This window comes from Nicotiana attenuata, chromosome 4, assembly GCF_001879085.1.
Source record: "Nicotiana attenuata strain UT chromosome 4, NIATTr2, whole genome shotgun sequence".
NCBI classification, from domain to species: Eukaryota; Viridiplantae; Streptophyta; class Magnoliopsida; order Solanales; family Solanaceae; genus Nicotiana; species Nicotiana attenuata.
In genome coordinates, this window is record NC_031992.1 from 9,358,309 (window position 1) to 9,373,736 (window position 15,428).

General features: G+C 34.3%; 2 protein-coding genes across 2 annotated transcripts; both read left to right on the forward strand.

Annotated features, from left to right (window-relative positions):
* LOC109224960 (probable protein phosphatase 2C 12) lies at positions 390-6,221 on the forward strand. Its single transcript, XM_019389538.1, has 10 exons — positions 390-695; positions 986-1,311; positions 2,555-2,726; positions 3,060-3,213; positions 3,300-3,363; positions 3,657-3,764; positions 4,756-4,881; positions 4,965-5,197; positions 5,312-5,514; positions 5,597-6,221. Exons 2-10 carry the CDS (start codon positions 1,114-1,116, stop codon positions 5,617-5,619), a joined length of 1,281 nt encoding a protein of 426 aa, XP_019245083.1. The 5' UTR covers positions 390-695; positions 986-1,113; the 3' UTR covers positions 5,620-6,221.
* LOC109224961 (BRI1 kinase inhibitor 1-like) lies at positions 12,735-14,187 on the forward strand. Its single transcript, XM_019389539.1, has one exon. It carries the CDS (start codon positions 13,011-13,013, stop codon positions 13,986-13,988), a length of 978 nt encoding a protein of 325 aa, XP_019245084.1. The 5' UTR covers positions 12,735-13,010; the 3' UTR covers positions 13,989-14,187.

Consider the following 15,428-nt stretch of genomic DNA (forward strand, 5'->3'; position numbering starts at 1 on the left):
ATTTTCATGCAGTTTTTCATGTTATTATTCGAAAAGAGTTGGTTGTTTAACAATTGCATGCACAATTTTTTTGAGAATATTTTGAAGGAATTTTTTCTAAGAAAAAAATGTAGAAGAAAATACCTTGAGCCAGTTGCAATAAAGTCTTTTTTTTTTTAATAGTTACAAATAATAACTTACCTTTTCTTTTTCTGAAAACTTATTAAGAATAACTTTTCGGTTGTCCTAACAGAAATGGTATTCTTTTCCCAAAAGGGAAAGAGAAAAGAAGAAAACGCGCCAAGGAGCGCAAGTTAGCAGGATAGAGTAAGAAATGCGTAGGATAAGGTAAATAACAGCTCATATATTCCAGCTTTTATTTTAGTTTTAATTTTAGTTAACGCCGAATCAAACAAACGGTGCGTTTCTCGGACATTGTCAGCACACATGTTATTACATTACATCTAACATTATGTTATGCAACAAATTAAACCACCATTTCTGCAAATCTATACAAACACCCCCTTTTCTTCTTCTTCTTCTATCTTTTTTCAGAACCCAAAATACCCAGAAAAAGAAACAAAAATTAAGGCCAAAAACTCCATTTTTATGCTCCTTTAAACATTGACAACTCTTTTCTCTGTCCCCAAGGCAAAAAAAAAAAAAAAAAAAACAGTATTGTGTACGCACCACTATGGAATTTTTATCTTCACACCGTACGTTTTTCTTTTTATGTTCTTTTAATTACATTTTCTTGCATTTTGTTATTTTATGTTCTTTTACGTTTTCCCTGATAAAATACATGAGTTTGGAATCTGGGGGTTTTTATTCTTGATTTTTAATGGTCATTATGAGATCTTTGGTTATATTAAAATGGTTTACTTTTGGTGTGAGTGAGATTAATTTAATTTTTACATTTTGTGATCGTGTATTTGATTAGATATTTAGGCTAGATTTTGTGATTTAAGATGTATTGATGTGGGTGTTTAATCTTTTGTGTGTATAGGTAATTGTTGGATTTGCGTTGACCAAATACATTGACAGTCAATGAAGGAGTAATTTTGGGAAGTTACATTTGCTTTGATTGGAAAAAAAAGATACAGTCTTTATCTGATTTGAGAGAGGGACCTAATAATGTTGTCTAAGGGTGAACATCAAACGGTCCCATTGTCAGTGTTGTTAAAGCGTGAATTGGCTAATGAGAAGATTGAAAGACCTGAGATTTCTCATGGTCAAGCTAGTCAGAGCAAAAAAGGCGAAGACTTTACGTTTGTTAAGACCGAATGTCAGCGAGTTTTGGGTGATGGAGTTGCCACTTATTCTGTATTTGGAGTAAGTTTCTTATGCTTCTTGAGGAAAATATCTCATCTATATGCTAATGCTGTATATTCCTTGTTATATATGTCTTTGTGTTAATATTTGTTATTGTTGGATTATCAGATTGATTTCTTGTAGAATCCAGTAAGTGCTTGATTTTGTGTGTATGGTTGAGAAAACTAACTGCTTATTGCTATTGAGAGAGGGTGGTGTTTTACTGATGCTGCTTTTGCTTCTTTGACTTCGTTGTCTAAGATGGATTGTGCAAAATGCAAGTAGTCAGTTCAAGAAGGAGAACTCTTTGTTTGTTCCTATTATCATTGCGCAGCATCTAGGAAGTAGAGGTGTATATTGCGGTTGATTCGCTTTAAAAGTTTGATAGCCACCATTTGATTATGCTATTTAATGATGCAAGGAGATAAAGAAAGTTGTATTCATTAAACAAGTGGAACTTAAGGCATGGGATGTTGCCCAGTTAGCTCTTGTGTGGGTTGTATGTAAGGAGAGAAATAGGAGACCGTTTGAAGGGATAGAAAATGCTTTGTAAATCTAAGGAATAGTCTTTTTATCTTTAGTTTCCTTTTGGTGCACCATGAAGTCCCTGCTAGTATAGATGATTGAGTGTCTCTTGTAGATTCTCTACTTTTCGGTATTCGGCTTGTATGCCAAAAATACCCCCCATCAATTAATAAATAAGTTTCCTTATAAAAACAAGCGAACTTAACTTATTGTTCAGATAGGCATTTGCGGAAACTGGCTAATGCGACATGTGGCTGTGATGCAACTTTGATACAGACTAGCCTGCTGTTTGTTATCTAGGATTCGATGCCTTGTGAATTTGGTTGGCTTCTTGAAGTATTCTAATGATATCTCTAGCTGTACAATTCTGTGTCGTAAGTTATGTTTTTGACTTGTAAATCTTATAAGATAGTTTCTATCTCTGCTTTTATAAGTTGGTGGTCTTTTTCCTTTTCTTATTTTCTATTTATGGGCCTTATCCTTATAATGGCTTTTGTCACCATGATTTACTTTTATTTTTCCCCAACTTCCTGACATATCAGGAGATGCATTTCAGTTCTTCTCAATTTTAATGCGTTTTTCAACTTTCAAGTATGGAATTTCTGCATTAACTTCTAGCGAAAATCTTTGCTGTTGACCTTGCAATTCTGTTTAAGATGTTAAATTTCAATTATTCGCACTCCCTTTTCTTTTCTTAAATAATGGCCGTCTTATAATTTGTAATCTCCCACCTTTGCAGTTATTTGATGGGCACAATGGGTCAGCAGCCGCTATATATGCTAAAGAAAATCTCTTGCAGAATGTGTTGAGTGCTATTCCTCCAGATCTTAGTAGAGATGAATGGGTTGCTGCACTTCCTAGAGCTTTGGTTGCAGGATTTGTCAAAACAGATAAAGATTTCCAAGAAAGAGGTATGAGTAATTTCTTTATTCATTTCTGGAAACATGATATTGAAAGTTGGTATGCATGAAAAGGGTTTAGTTTTGTGTTGGTATTATGCCTGCTTGATCAAACATAGCACATAAGGCATGCGATGTTCCACATGTTGATGCAAGACTTGTTATTACTTTGAGGCTTTCGAATTCTAGATTTCATATTTTCTCGGATGATATTATACATGTTTTCTTCAGTTCTTGCTATATGCTTTTTTCTTTCTGGATTTTGGCTTCTACTGTTACTATCTCCAATTACCTTATTTCCAATATTGTTGAAACGATCTAATCGTCTCCTACTATACTATGCAGCAAAAACCTCAGGGACAACAGTCACGTTTGTCATAATTGAAGGATGGGTTGTAACAGTTGCATCAGTTGGCGATTCTCGGTGCATACTAGAATCAGCTGAAGGAGGAATTTATTATCTATCAGCCGATCATAGGCTTGATTGCAATGAAGAGGAGTAAGATTAATGCCTTTCACCAATTGATTAATATGCTTTCACCTCTTGCATTAAGGTATTGATTATATATGTTCTTAATTGAATAGGAGGGAACGTATAACAGCCTGTGGTGGAGAAGTTGGTAGGCTTAATGCTGGTGGTGGTACAGAGGTGTGTTGGTGTTCATGTTTACATATAGTCTCTGGTTTTAAAAACATCACAACACCCCCCCCTCCCCCATCCCACCCCGGCTGCGCCTGAACATACAAAAAAGGCCTCTTCTCCCTTGTCTCGTTGAAGTTAGTAGCGATAGGCCATGACTCATTTACTATGTATTGCCATGTCCTATTTTATGGTTCACTTTTTACTTTTCATTTTCTCAGACTGTCTTCTCCCGGAAGAAGTTTAGGGAAGTGGGTTAGCTTTGTGCTTTATGTCTTACCTGTGATTGTGATTCATTTCAGATTGGTCCTTTGAGATGTTGGCCTGGTGGACTCTGCCTCTCGAGATCCATTGGAGATATGGATGTTGGCGAATATATAGTTCCTGTACCCTATGTGAAGCAAGTAAAGGTTGGTCTACGATGCTTTCTGCTCTGTTTTTTATGTGCTTTATCCCATTGCTCTTCATGTCCTTTGTTTATCTGCAAAAATAGATGTGCAGCTTGAGTTCACCCGGAAAGACTCTACTTCTTGCGACAAAAAATAAAAATATAACAAACAGCTCTACCTCTTGCCCACTATTCTATAATTGTCAAATTTGGGGTATGGATAGTACAGTTTGATTTTAGGCTCTATACTAAAGCTTTTAATATTTCTTGGTTGAAATGTCAGTAAACCTTGTGCTTGACAGTGAGGGTGGACTCTAGTCAAGATTTCTTTCTTTGGTTTTCCTGGAAACGATTTTCCACGGCCTGCTGGTTTTGCATTTTATTTTTTTTTGCTTTGGATGCTTGTTTGATGATACACAACGACTTTAAGCCTTTAATCCAGTCTTGATTGGTGCAATTATTGGGGGAGAAAATGTACTGTTTCCTGATTTTAGTTTGTCCCAAATCTTTTTTGTATCTTTGCATTTAAGTGCAAAGGCATAGCATATTACCATCATTAGCTTGACATCAATGATACCATCCCTTTTAAAGAACTCTGTGTGTGTGTGTGTGTGTGTGTGTGTGTGTGTGTGTGTGTGTGTGTGTGTGTGTGTGGGTGTGTGTGTGTGTGTGGTGGAGGGAGAGATAGAGTTGATAGTACTTGGGTTTGCTGGATGTTACTCAGCATATAGAAGTTTAAGTCAATAAAGCGAGCTATGTAATATTTAATAGAAATCAATGCAGTTCCTGGCTTCCCTTAGCCTAGAAACCTTAGAACACTGGATTTTATTCTTTTCATTTTCTGAAGAAGGGATTTTATTTTTCATTTTTATGTTCCTTTTAACATAGAATAACAACTTCTAGAGTGGCCTGAATGTTTTGGTCTTCTATTTTGCACAAGCTCTTTTTTTCTTTCCTAATTGGAAGTCATATCATTTATCTGTTCTAAACAATTTTAAGCATTATGTCAACAGCTATCAGCAGCAGGTGGAAGGCTTGTAATAGCAAGTGATGGTGTCTGGGATGCTTTATCTGCAGAAATGGCTGTTGAATGCTGTCACGGAATGCCTGCGGATGCTTCCGCCTCTCAAATTGTTAAAGTATGATAATGTACTTGATGTGTGATGCCTTTACTTGATTGGATTTGCTTCTATCTAGTCTTAACTCTTACTCCAATATGCAGGAAGCTGTACAGCCAAAAGGGATTCGAGATGATACGACCTGTATTGTGGTCGATATACATCTCCCAGAAAAACCAATTCCTCCACCGCCACCCAAAAAGTCAGGAAAAAGAGTATTCAAGTCTATGTTTCGCAAAAGAACTTCGGCGTCGTCTTCTGATATTCAGAAAGATTTTTGTGAACCGGATGTAGTGGAAGAACTATTTGAGGAAGGATCCGCATCTCTTTCAGACAGGTTCGTCACATGCTAAGTGTTTCTTTGAATCTGATGTGCAAATTGGAATTCCCTTCAGATATAGCGGTGGGCTCAGATCTAGTGCTTATATTTGCTTTCTTCCTATGATTGCAGGTTAGACGCGAAGTATCCAGTGTGCAACATGTTTAAGTTATTCATATGTGCCGTCTGTCAAGTAGAGATAAAGCCAGGTCAAGGTGTTTCAATACATGCTGGCTCCTCGAACACAAGATATTCGCGGCCGTGGGATGGCCCTTTCCTATGCTCAAGCTGCCAAGAGAAGAAAGACGCCATGGAAGGAAAGAGACCTTTTGGAGGTCAGATGCCTCACTTTCTGTAGACACGCTGAACTCGTTTGCCTTGAAATATATTTGATCATCCTTACTTTACTATTCACAGATGCAAGATATAATAGTGAGTGACGAGTTAAGCAAGAGGTGCAATACTAACGACTGCTTCATAGACGATTACAATTGGGAGGTATGGCATTGTTGTCCCAATGGTTCTTTCTGTTTCAGTAAACAAAGAATGCGAACTGGCTTCTTTGATTGGTGGGATACATGCATTAATATTTCTAGTTTGCCTCCTCTACCTCAGAAGATGGAGCTCTGAAATTCATAGTACATAGTCCACTTTCTGAGAATGATTAAAATTTGGAATATATGCCTAATACATCAGAGGTAAATTCTCTGATTTTAATCAAATGTATACTCGTATCGTACTTAGTAGTGAATCGTAGTGAGGGAAAGCGATTTTTCGTTGTAACATCAGTAGTTAGTAAGTTTGATTATAGGATCCTTAAGAGTTTGTTTTTCTTTTTCCATTTTTCCTCCTTGTTCTCCCTGCAAGGAGAAACTTGCTGATCACCCTCTTATTAAATTAATTCTTGTATTATACATTAATTACTCGCAAGAAGCGTAAGCACTGGATTCTGGCAGTTATTTCATATATGTTCTCTCTATATTTCTGTCTGATTGCTTTATCCTATTTATGTTGAAAGTATCAATGTACAGTCTTCTTTTTGTGTCATCTTTTCATCTATTCTAGTTTGAAATACCTTTACAAGAACTTTTGGCAAGTCTTTGATTTCTTTGACCGACTATTTTTTAAAGCTGGCTTAGGCTTATCCTTTCGGGGATGGCCCAGTTGGTTTGGAGGGCGATACAGATGACCTGGGATCAATCCCCCCTCAATACCTTCTGGGTCGAGACTGTCGCACGGGGCTTGCCTAGTGTGGTTTATATCCCCTGTGTGGTTTTGCAGTCTATTACACAGTGCGGAATTTACCCAGAGTGCTCACCCGAAGGGCAAGGGCTGTGGCAAATGCTGTAGCGGCTGCGGGTTTTTCTGGGATTCCAGGAAAAAAAAAAAAAAGCTGGCTTAGGCTATGAGAATTGACACAAAATCTAGGTACGTATATGTAAATTTTGGACTTGCAATGATGTGACAAGGTACCAAATAGTTGGACTGCTCGAAAACAACATCATCATTGATATTCTTGGTCTGGAATTGCTCTTTCCTTTGTCAAATCACATTCTTTCATCTGAAAAAAATCAGAAAAATTATCTGTTTTTTTTTTTTTTTTTTTTTTTTTTTTTGTGAGCCTTAGGAGAGAGAAGCATTAACATTGCAATTGTGTACCTCTCCTGTCATTTAAAAAGATACTACTCTATAAAACTACCAATCATAAGTTATGTGCGACTCACAATAACATTAACCACTACTAAAAACATAATTAAGTTAATAAAAATGTACGTTTTTTAATATCTTAAATTTTTAGATGAGGTCACGTTATGTCGTCTGGACTCCACATGTCCAGCCACGAGCGTGCAGAGGAAGGGGATGTTAAGTATACATCATTGGTTGATCGAATAAATTGTCTCCTTATATGGTTTTGAGCTAATATTACATTATGAGCTAATTTTTGAATTGCATTAGACTTAAGGTAGCAAGTCGTCTTAGCTATCGGTAGAGTGCACGGCTTTTAACTACGTGGTCGCGACAATACTATGATTTCACTTTTTCTGAGCCGAAGGCCTATCGAAAACAACCTTAAGGCTGCGTACGCACTATCCTTCATAGGCTTCATTTGTGGGATTACATTTTATCTGTTATTGTTGTTGTTAAGAGTCAAGGTCCATTTGGGTACAAGAAAGAGGACATAGAGAAACAAACATGGTATAGAACAAAGACTACACAGTCAAAGAACAAAGATCCTTTTTCTGCTTTGCCCACTATAGCCACTTGAAACCTATGTGCCTAAAATCTATGTCCCTTTTTCTTCTCTCTCTCAAAAGACAGTAAGAGTTGTAGGATGGCAAGACAAGAAACAAGCAAACATCTCTTATCTTTAGCTTAAGATATAAAATAAAAAATAGGGTGGTGTTTAATTTAGTGGAGAAGACGAGTCGGTCCACTCAAAATAATGGCTCTATGATTGAGATGTTGACCTTAACTAAGCAGCCAAAATTCTTCTTCTGTGGTATAACATGTTCTGTAAAATGGACCACTTAGTACACGTGTGTGTGGGTCCTACTACCCCCACCCCCAACCCCCTACCCTAACACTTACCTAACTATTAATAGCCCGTTTGGCCAAGCTGCAAAAATCAGCTTATTTTGAGAAGTGCTTTTTTTCATAAGTGTTTTTCTCAAAAGTACTTTTGGTGAGAAGCAGTTTGTGTTTGGCTAATTAGTTTGAAAAGCACTTCTGAGCAGCAATTAGTGTTTGGCCAAGCTTTAAAAAACTGCTTCTAAGTGTATTTTTCTCAAAAGTGCTTCTCAAAAAAGTGCTTTTGGAGAGAAGCTACTTTTTTCTGCTTCTGCTTCTCTTCAAAAGCACTTTTTTTCCTTCCAAAAGCTTGGCCAAACACCTCAATTTTTGGCCAAAAGCGCTTTTGGCAAAAAAAAAAGTACTTTTGGGCAAAAAGAAACTTGGCCAAACTGGCTATAACTCTCTACTATACTATTACTTTCCTATGTTCTTTTTGGTCTTTAATGCACTTACTTTTTTTTACTTTTTTTTCTTTAAACACTTCGTACCATATCATATTCCATATCTCTTTCATATAAAGCATTTACCCTGTTTAGACAGAATCTTTGAGTTGTTTATCAATGGTACTAGGTTTGATCCTAGATAAAATTATCTTGGCGTTAAATCATGTCGGACAGTCAAAAGTGTAATATGATCTGATTAATTCTTTGGTCTTAGGTAATTATGTTGGACACAAATCACAATATAGATACATACACACAGGGCCTAACCCAATAGTTTTAGTCCAAACATTATATTTATCGTAAGAAACTAATTGAATATGTATAGATTATTAACTTACAACCCGATAACATAAACAAACTAAATTTCCGAACTCGTAAACTTCGAATCCTGGCTCTCACCTATGTTAAAATATATATGGGGCTGCACTAACGAGTGTCGCCTGTCAGTTAGCCTACCAGTTAATGAAGTGAGTAAAAATCATAATTTGAGATCAGAGTTCAAATTTCATTACAAACAAAAAAATACTAAGTTATTTTCTCATTCGCCTTAGTCTTGATTGTTGAGATCGAAATAACATGGCGTCATGCGGAAGCTAATAAAGGAAAACTTGGTGGACGATAAATCAAACAAGAAAGAAAATATACTAAAAAATAAGACATTATAATGTAGTTTAGTCAATTGACCTACATATAAAAACTAGGATAAAAATATATAAACTGTTGAGAGAAAAATCTCCCATAAACAAGACTCTTTAATGACTACATTTGGGTATTATTGTTGTTTTGTTACGAGAAGAAAACGTCAATTTATAGAAATACAAAACTTCTCGTCCAAAGAAAAGGATAAGGCATATGAAAGAGATTTAATCCTTTTAGGAGTCTTTTTGCCTTTTTTCAAGAAAGAGAGTCATAATAGATTAAAAATTTAGGGCAAAATCCTAACATTGATAGGTAGACTAACCCGATACATGTGCTAATAGGAAATAGCAAGATCGAGATGCACAAGTTGTTTTTTTTTTAAAAAAAAAAAAAAGAAAAGAAGAAGATATAGATACATATGGGGCCTATATGATAAGGCATAACATGCAAGCCTTACGTGCATTAACTAGATGAGAATTGTTTAAGTCGTCTAGATAGATTGAACCTTTTGAAGTGGTGCAATCCTTCCAATTGGCAAACACATTTTGCTTCTTACGTTTTTTTGTTTGTTAGGCAAATTTCAACTCAACGGTGAATCAAGAAGCCAAGGGAAGAGTCCTAAAGTCACAAATTAAATTTAAAGTCATTCTAGTTGTCTTTGAAAACAGATCATGACATTTTGGGTGGGGACATTTTAGAGGAATGAATCATTTGCATTTATATTGATTGGCATTACTGAGACAAAATATCCACTCGTATCTTTTGTACATGTATAGTACTACTCCATCCGGTCCACAATAAGTAACCAATTTGCTTTTGGCACACCCATTAAGGAAACACTAAATTCTAGACGAAAATAGTTAGTGTGACTAAACTACCCTTCATTAAATATTGCAGCATAGTTAATGTGAGAAGTAAAAGACTTTTTAGGGTATGTACATAAAGGTAATTCTGGAAAAACAAATTGAATTGTTTCTTGGTTATATAAATAGACATTTATTTTGGACCAAAATAAAAAAATAAATTGATCACTTATTATGGACCGGAGGAAGTGGTACTCTACTAAGGATTCATTATTAATTGTCACCTAACTAGTCTATCATAAGATTCAATCCTTTCACGGGTTGTTATCAATATTCTTCTCGGCCAACAATCTTGTAAACAATAGGATAACAAAAGAAAAAGAATAGAAAGAAAAGGTAACAGTGTTGTGAAATACGTATTACTAGTAGTATCTTCACTCAGTTGATCTTTTATAGAATGGAAAAGGTCCAAATATGCCATTGAATTGACTGAATTTGTCCGTCGTTAATACTTTGACACAAACATATTCATGTTATTTAATACTTGCTCCAAATTTGCGCTTATTTTAAACGGTTCCATATGAAGGGCATACTTGGTCCCATGCACATACTTTGAAGGCATATTTGGCCCATTAAAGTCTTTAAGCTTGGACGATTGGGTATATTTGTGCCAATATTAACGACGGACAAATCCGCTCAATTTTGCATAGTTCAAGGACATATTTGGACCTTTTCCGTTTACAGAATGATACTTCGACTTTAACTATCTATGTTACTAATTTGACATTCTTTTAAATGTTATAAAGCGACTATAGTGTATTGTAAATCGGTAATTTGAGAAGATAGAGACAAATGCTTGTTTTAGCTAAAGATAGATCATAAAAGAGTGACACTCTCTATGCTGGCAATTCAATTGATTAGTGTTCCATTTTTCTCACCTTAATTATGTGCGCCATTTTGTTAAACAAACTGAAATTGTTGACTTAACTTATATAGTTTATAGGAGTATATGAGTAGTAATGGTAGACTTTATCACTATATGAATTTGAATTTTTGAAACTTGCGAAAGTTGTATGTAATAATATGCTAAACTTTTGACAAAGATAAAAAAGAACTGTCATATAAGTTGGAACAAGAAACAACAAATATGTGAAATATCACAAGTGGGCCGGGTTTGGGGAGGATAGTGTGCGCGTACACATTACTCTTACCTTGAGAAGACAGAGAGACTATTTCCAAATAAACTCTTAGGTAAAAGAAAGTTGAAACATGAAAATTGTACATTTAATCATTGAGCAACATGCTCACGAGAATTACTTTAGGTTTGTCCTGCAAATAAAATTCCATATTGTACAAGATGCGTACTCAGTTTTGTATTGCATAAAAGTATCGTAACTTGCATTAAAATAAAGTCTTTATGGATTTGAATTTTTGAAACTTGCGAAAGTTGTATGTAATAATAATATGGTGTCAATTTTTCCAAAAGTCTAAGAATTTGAAAAGATAAAAAAGAACTACCATATAAGTTGGAACAAGAAACAACAAGAACAGCAAAATCGGTGAAATCTCACAAGTGCGATTTAGGGAGGGTAGTTTGTACGCACACATTACTCTTACCTTGAGACGACAGAGTGACTATTTCCAATAAACTCTCGGCTAAAGAAAGTTGGAACATGAAAATTGTTCATTTAATTATTGAGCAACATGCTCACGAGAATTACTTTAGGTTTGTCCTGCAAATAAACTTCCATAATGCGTACTCTTTTTGTATTGCATAAAAGTATCGTAAGTTGCATTAAAATAAAGTAACCTAAGTGATGCTAGTGACACGAGAGAAGATTTGGTACCTAGTCTAAAAGGGGGGTATTATATGTATATTAAAACAGCTTATATTCCAAAGCCATTTGCGTGCAGAAAGAGGACATTAATAAGACACTAAAGTTGCAAAATCTAAGTGGAAAATGCAAATCATCTGTTTGATCAAATCAAAGATTCTTCTTGAGAAAGGTGCACTACATTTTTACCAAGTGCGCTTTTAGCATGATTCCTCACGTAGCTAGGTGGAAAATTAAAGAAAATTTTTCAAGTTTAACCAGTTTTTAGGTGAAAATCTTTTAAGAAATATATATTTTTAATTGCTCCAAAAATTATAGAATATGTGTATTATATACAAAAAAATAAATATATGTTTTATACTTTTTGGCTGGCGAATGCAATTAGTTTCTATCGACCGGCCAATTTTGTATTTTGCCCAAATATTCTTTTCCACTCACGAACTTTTAATTTAAAAATAAAATAAAATACATGTCTAAACACAACTACAAGTTCCAAAATTTATATTTCAATACAACTTTGATTTTTTTTTTCTATCTATGAAGTAGGACGAGTGTCCAACCTAATTCAATGCTAGGTAACCAAGTTAGTATCCTAGCGGAGCTCTTGAAGGGGGGAATATCCTAATGGATGAGTATGAGCACGTTATACATCTCATATTAGACCCAGAATTCTCACTATTTTTTAGATTCATGGATCCAATTTAATTCAGCGGGATCCTTCGTTCACATTTTTTTCCACCAAGAACGTTTTCTAAAACTCTTTGACCCCCGAATTTGGAGTATCCTACTTTCATGCAATTCGCAGGGTTCAACAAGCAATCGATATTTCACGAATTCAAGTTTCGACAAAATCTATGTAGAAATGCTAGCTTAGTAACAATACCAGTAAATGTGCATTATTCAGAATGTCTTTAAGTGCGTGTGTAATATAACATGCCATTACAGTTAAAAAAAATTATCAATCATTTATATTTGTATCAATCAAATATAAATATAAATATAAAATACAAACACATATAGTTTGAGTTTAAGACAAGAAGTACATTTACACTTGGAAAAAGCTACATCATCCCATGAGTAGTAGTAGATGACAGTACATTTATACTTAAATAATAGTACTAGTATTACCTATATTTTTCTCCTACCAATTTTTGCAATAAAATAAATAAATAAAGCATTGGATTTTGTTGTGTCAGTGTACTTTTCCTGAAATTAGCACCATATAGCTGTTCATATAAAAAGGACCCCACTCCCCTTTACAAAAACTTCATCTCCATCTCATAGCCACCACATACCCTCTTCTCTTCATTCATTCAACAATCAACAATATTTATAATTTTATATCACTATAATTGCCACACAAAACTCTTTTGTATAAGACATTTTAGCCTAAAATCCTCACACCCCCTTCTTCCCATATCCTTATCTTTTTTCTTCTTTTTCTCCTCAATCAAAGAAAAAACAAGAAAGCTTGAAAAAAAGATCCAATATTAGATCTTAGTACTAAATTTATTTACCCTTTTAAACATTTTTTTTAGTGATGGACAAGATGAGAGTCAAAGAAGAATTGAAGCAAAACAATCAAGAAAGCCAAAAGGCAAAGCAAATACAACAACAACAACAACCACCACCGCCCGCCGCCGCCGCCGGCAGTGCAGCTACAGCTTCACCACCTTCAGCTTCATCATCTCCATCACATGAATTTTCTTTCACAATTTCCTTTAATCAAAATATTTCCACAAAAACCCCTGAAAATAATAAAACAAAGCAAAATACCCCACCATCTTCTTTTGCTATAGATTTAACTCCAGCTGATGATATTTTTTTTCATGGCCATTTACTTCCTCTTCATCTTTTATCCCATCTCCCAGTTTCTCCTCGCTCTTCTACAAATTCTATTGATAGTTCACTTCCTATAAAAGAATTATTAGAAGAAAAAAAAATCCAAAATTCCAAAAACCAAAAAGAATTAAATCGAGATGATGATAATTCTTATTATGATCTAAACCATAGTTTTCATCATCCTCATCAAACAAATTCTTTTACTACATCAAAAGATCAAAAACCAAAATCCAAATCTTTTTCTTTATTTGGATTACCGAAAAAGAAAAAAGAGGAAAAAGAAGACAAGGAAAAACAAAGGAAGCTAAAATTTGATGTGAGTCAAGTCTTGAAAAGGTATATGAGAATGGTGAGACCTTTTTTATCATTTAGAAGTAGAAAAAATATGCAATTCAATAGACAAAGTTATTCTTATTCTGGTAATTTAAGTTTTAGAAGTGGGGAAAATAAGGAAATTAGAGGAATAAAAAGAGGTGCATATTCAGCTCCAGTATCTATGAAAAATTCTCCTACAAATAGTGGTTTACTTGTAGCAACACCAGGTGCTAATTATCATAATTCATCTTCAAGTGATAGTACTATGGAAGAATTACAATCTGCAATTCAAGCTGCTATTGCTCATTGCAAGAAATCTAGTTCACTTGAACAGAAAATCAAATGTCAAGAAAATGATTAGGTTATTCAAGTTTACTGGCTCGACTAATACAGATTCGCGTCCTCTGGTTATAATTCGACCATACCCCATGTGGTTTTTTTATTATTGCTTCTTTCTTGCATACATAAATTTTGTTCATGTATCATAATCATGAAATATATTTGTAAGTAAAGTATTGTATTACATGAGTTTAAAATATGAACTATTTATTCATGGTGAAGGATTAGTAGGGCAACCATGTGTGAATTGTTTTTTCTTTGTCTTCTGTAATTTTTTTTACGATGTATATAGAAATTAAACTCTTTTACGAAATTGATAACCTAGTTGGTTATTGTATTTCGTTTGAATGATGATCAAGGTCAATGAGGCTATTAAAAGAACAGCATTGGTCTAATGTTTTGAAAATTTGAAGTATTCAAAGTTTGTTACATTAATTGTGTATATCGACTATCTATATATCATCTAGGTAATGCAGATTAGCACGTAGATTTATCAATAAAATATAGATGTATCGTTTACTAATACCAGTGGTGTTTTTCAGATCACAATTTCTACAATTTCAATAAACGACATATAACCACTCGATTATTTTATAAATCTACTAAAGTGGAAATCAACGTTTGATGAAAACAGAAATAACTATAAATTACGTCACTTTTTGTTAATTAACTTACCTCATGTTTACTAGTCATGTTTTAGTATTTGGTCATTTTTTTATTCTCTTCCCTTTTGATTCCTTTTGTTGTTTGGAGCTATTGTTCGGTGCTGATCATCGGAGCAACCCTCTTACGTCTTATCTTTTTTATCATTAATGTTTGAACATAATGAAAAAGTGATCTGAATTAGGTAATTAATGAAGCCCTTTTCATTTTCTGTACTTGGTCTGTGCCGACTTTTTCTAGTTCTATTAATGAATACTTTATGTATATAAGATTGGCATTTCAATTAGGAAGGCCCCAATAAAAACTTGAGCAATAGATTATCTTAGAAAGGAGCATAGATGAATGAGACATTGTCTATGACTATATAATGTTGGTGTAATAATGGAATACCAAATACAAAGCATGTGTAACATGTAGCTTTCAATGTGTTCATGCACAACTCAACTTTTAAATTTTTCTTCACTCCATTCTTCTTTTTGGTCTTTGACAACTCTTCTTAATGGTGACAACAAGCCCCAAATCCTTGTGCTTTTTACTCCCTTCCTTTTCGAATCTTTCTATCTCTTTCATGTCATGGCATAGCCTAATAATTTTACATAAAATTTTATGCCTGCAATTGTTCAAAAAGAGATAGAAATGTTAATGCATGTAAATTATTAGTTTAATTGATTACATCGAACATAGCTTTAGAGGCTCTTACTAGATAAGGCGGTAGAATAAAAGTCTCACTACTAGCTTTTAGTTTTAAGCATGCAATGGCAGTAACTAATGAATGTTATACTAAACTATCCGCAATTTC

Coding starts and splice junctions, on each gene's coding strand:
- LOC109224961 (XM_019389539.1), top strand. CDS start 13,011: ATGGACAAGATGAGAGTCAAAGAAGAATTGAAGCAAAACAATCAAGAA.
- LOC109224960 (XM_019389538.1), top strand. CDS start 1,114: ATGTTGTCTAAGGGTGAACATCAAACGGTCCCATTGTCAGTGTTGTTA. Junction 1,312..2,554: donor CCACTTATTCTGTATTTGGA/GTAAGTTTCTTA, acceptor CCACCTTTGCAG/TTATTTGATGGGCACAATGG. Junction 4,882..4,964: donor CCGCCTCTCAAATTGTTAAA/GTATGATAATGT, acceptor TCCAATATGCAG/GAAGCTGTACAGCCAAAAGG.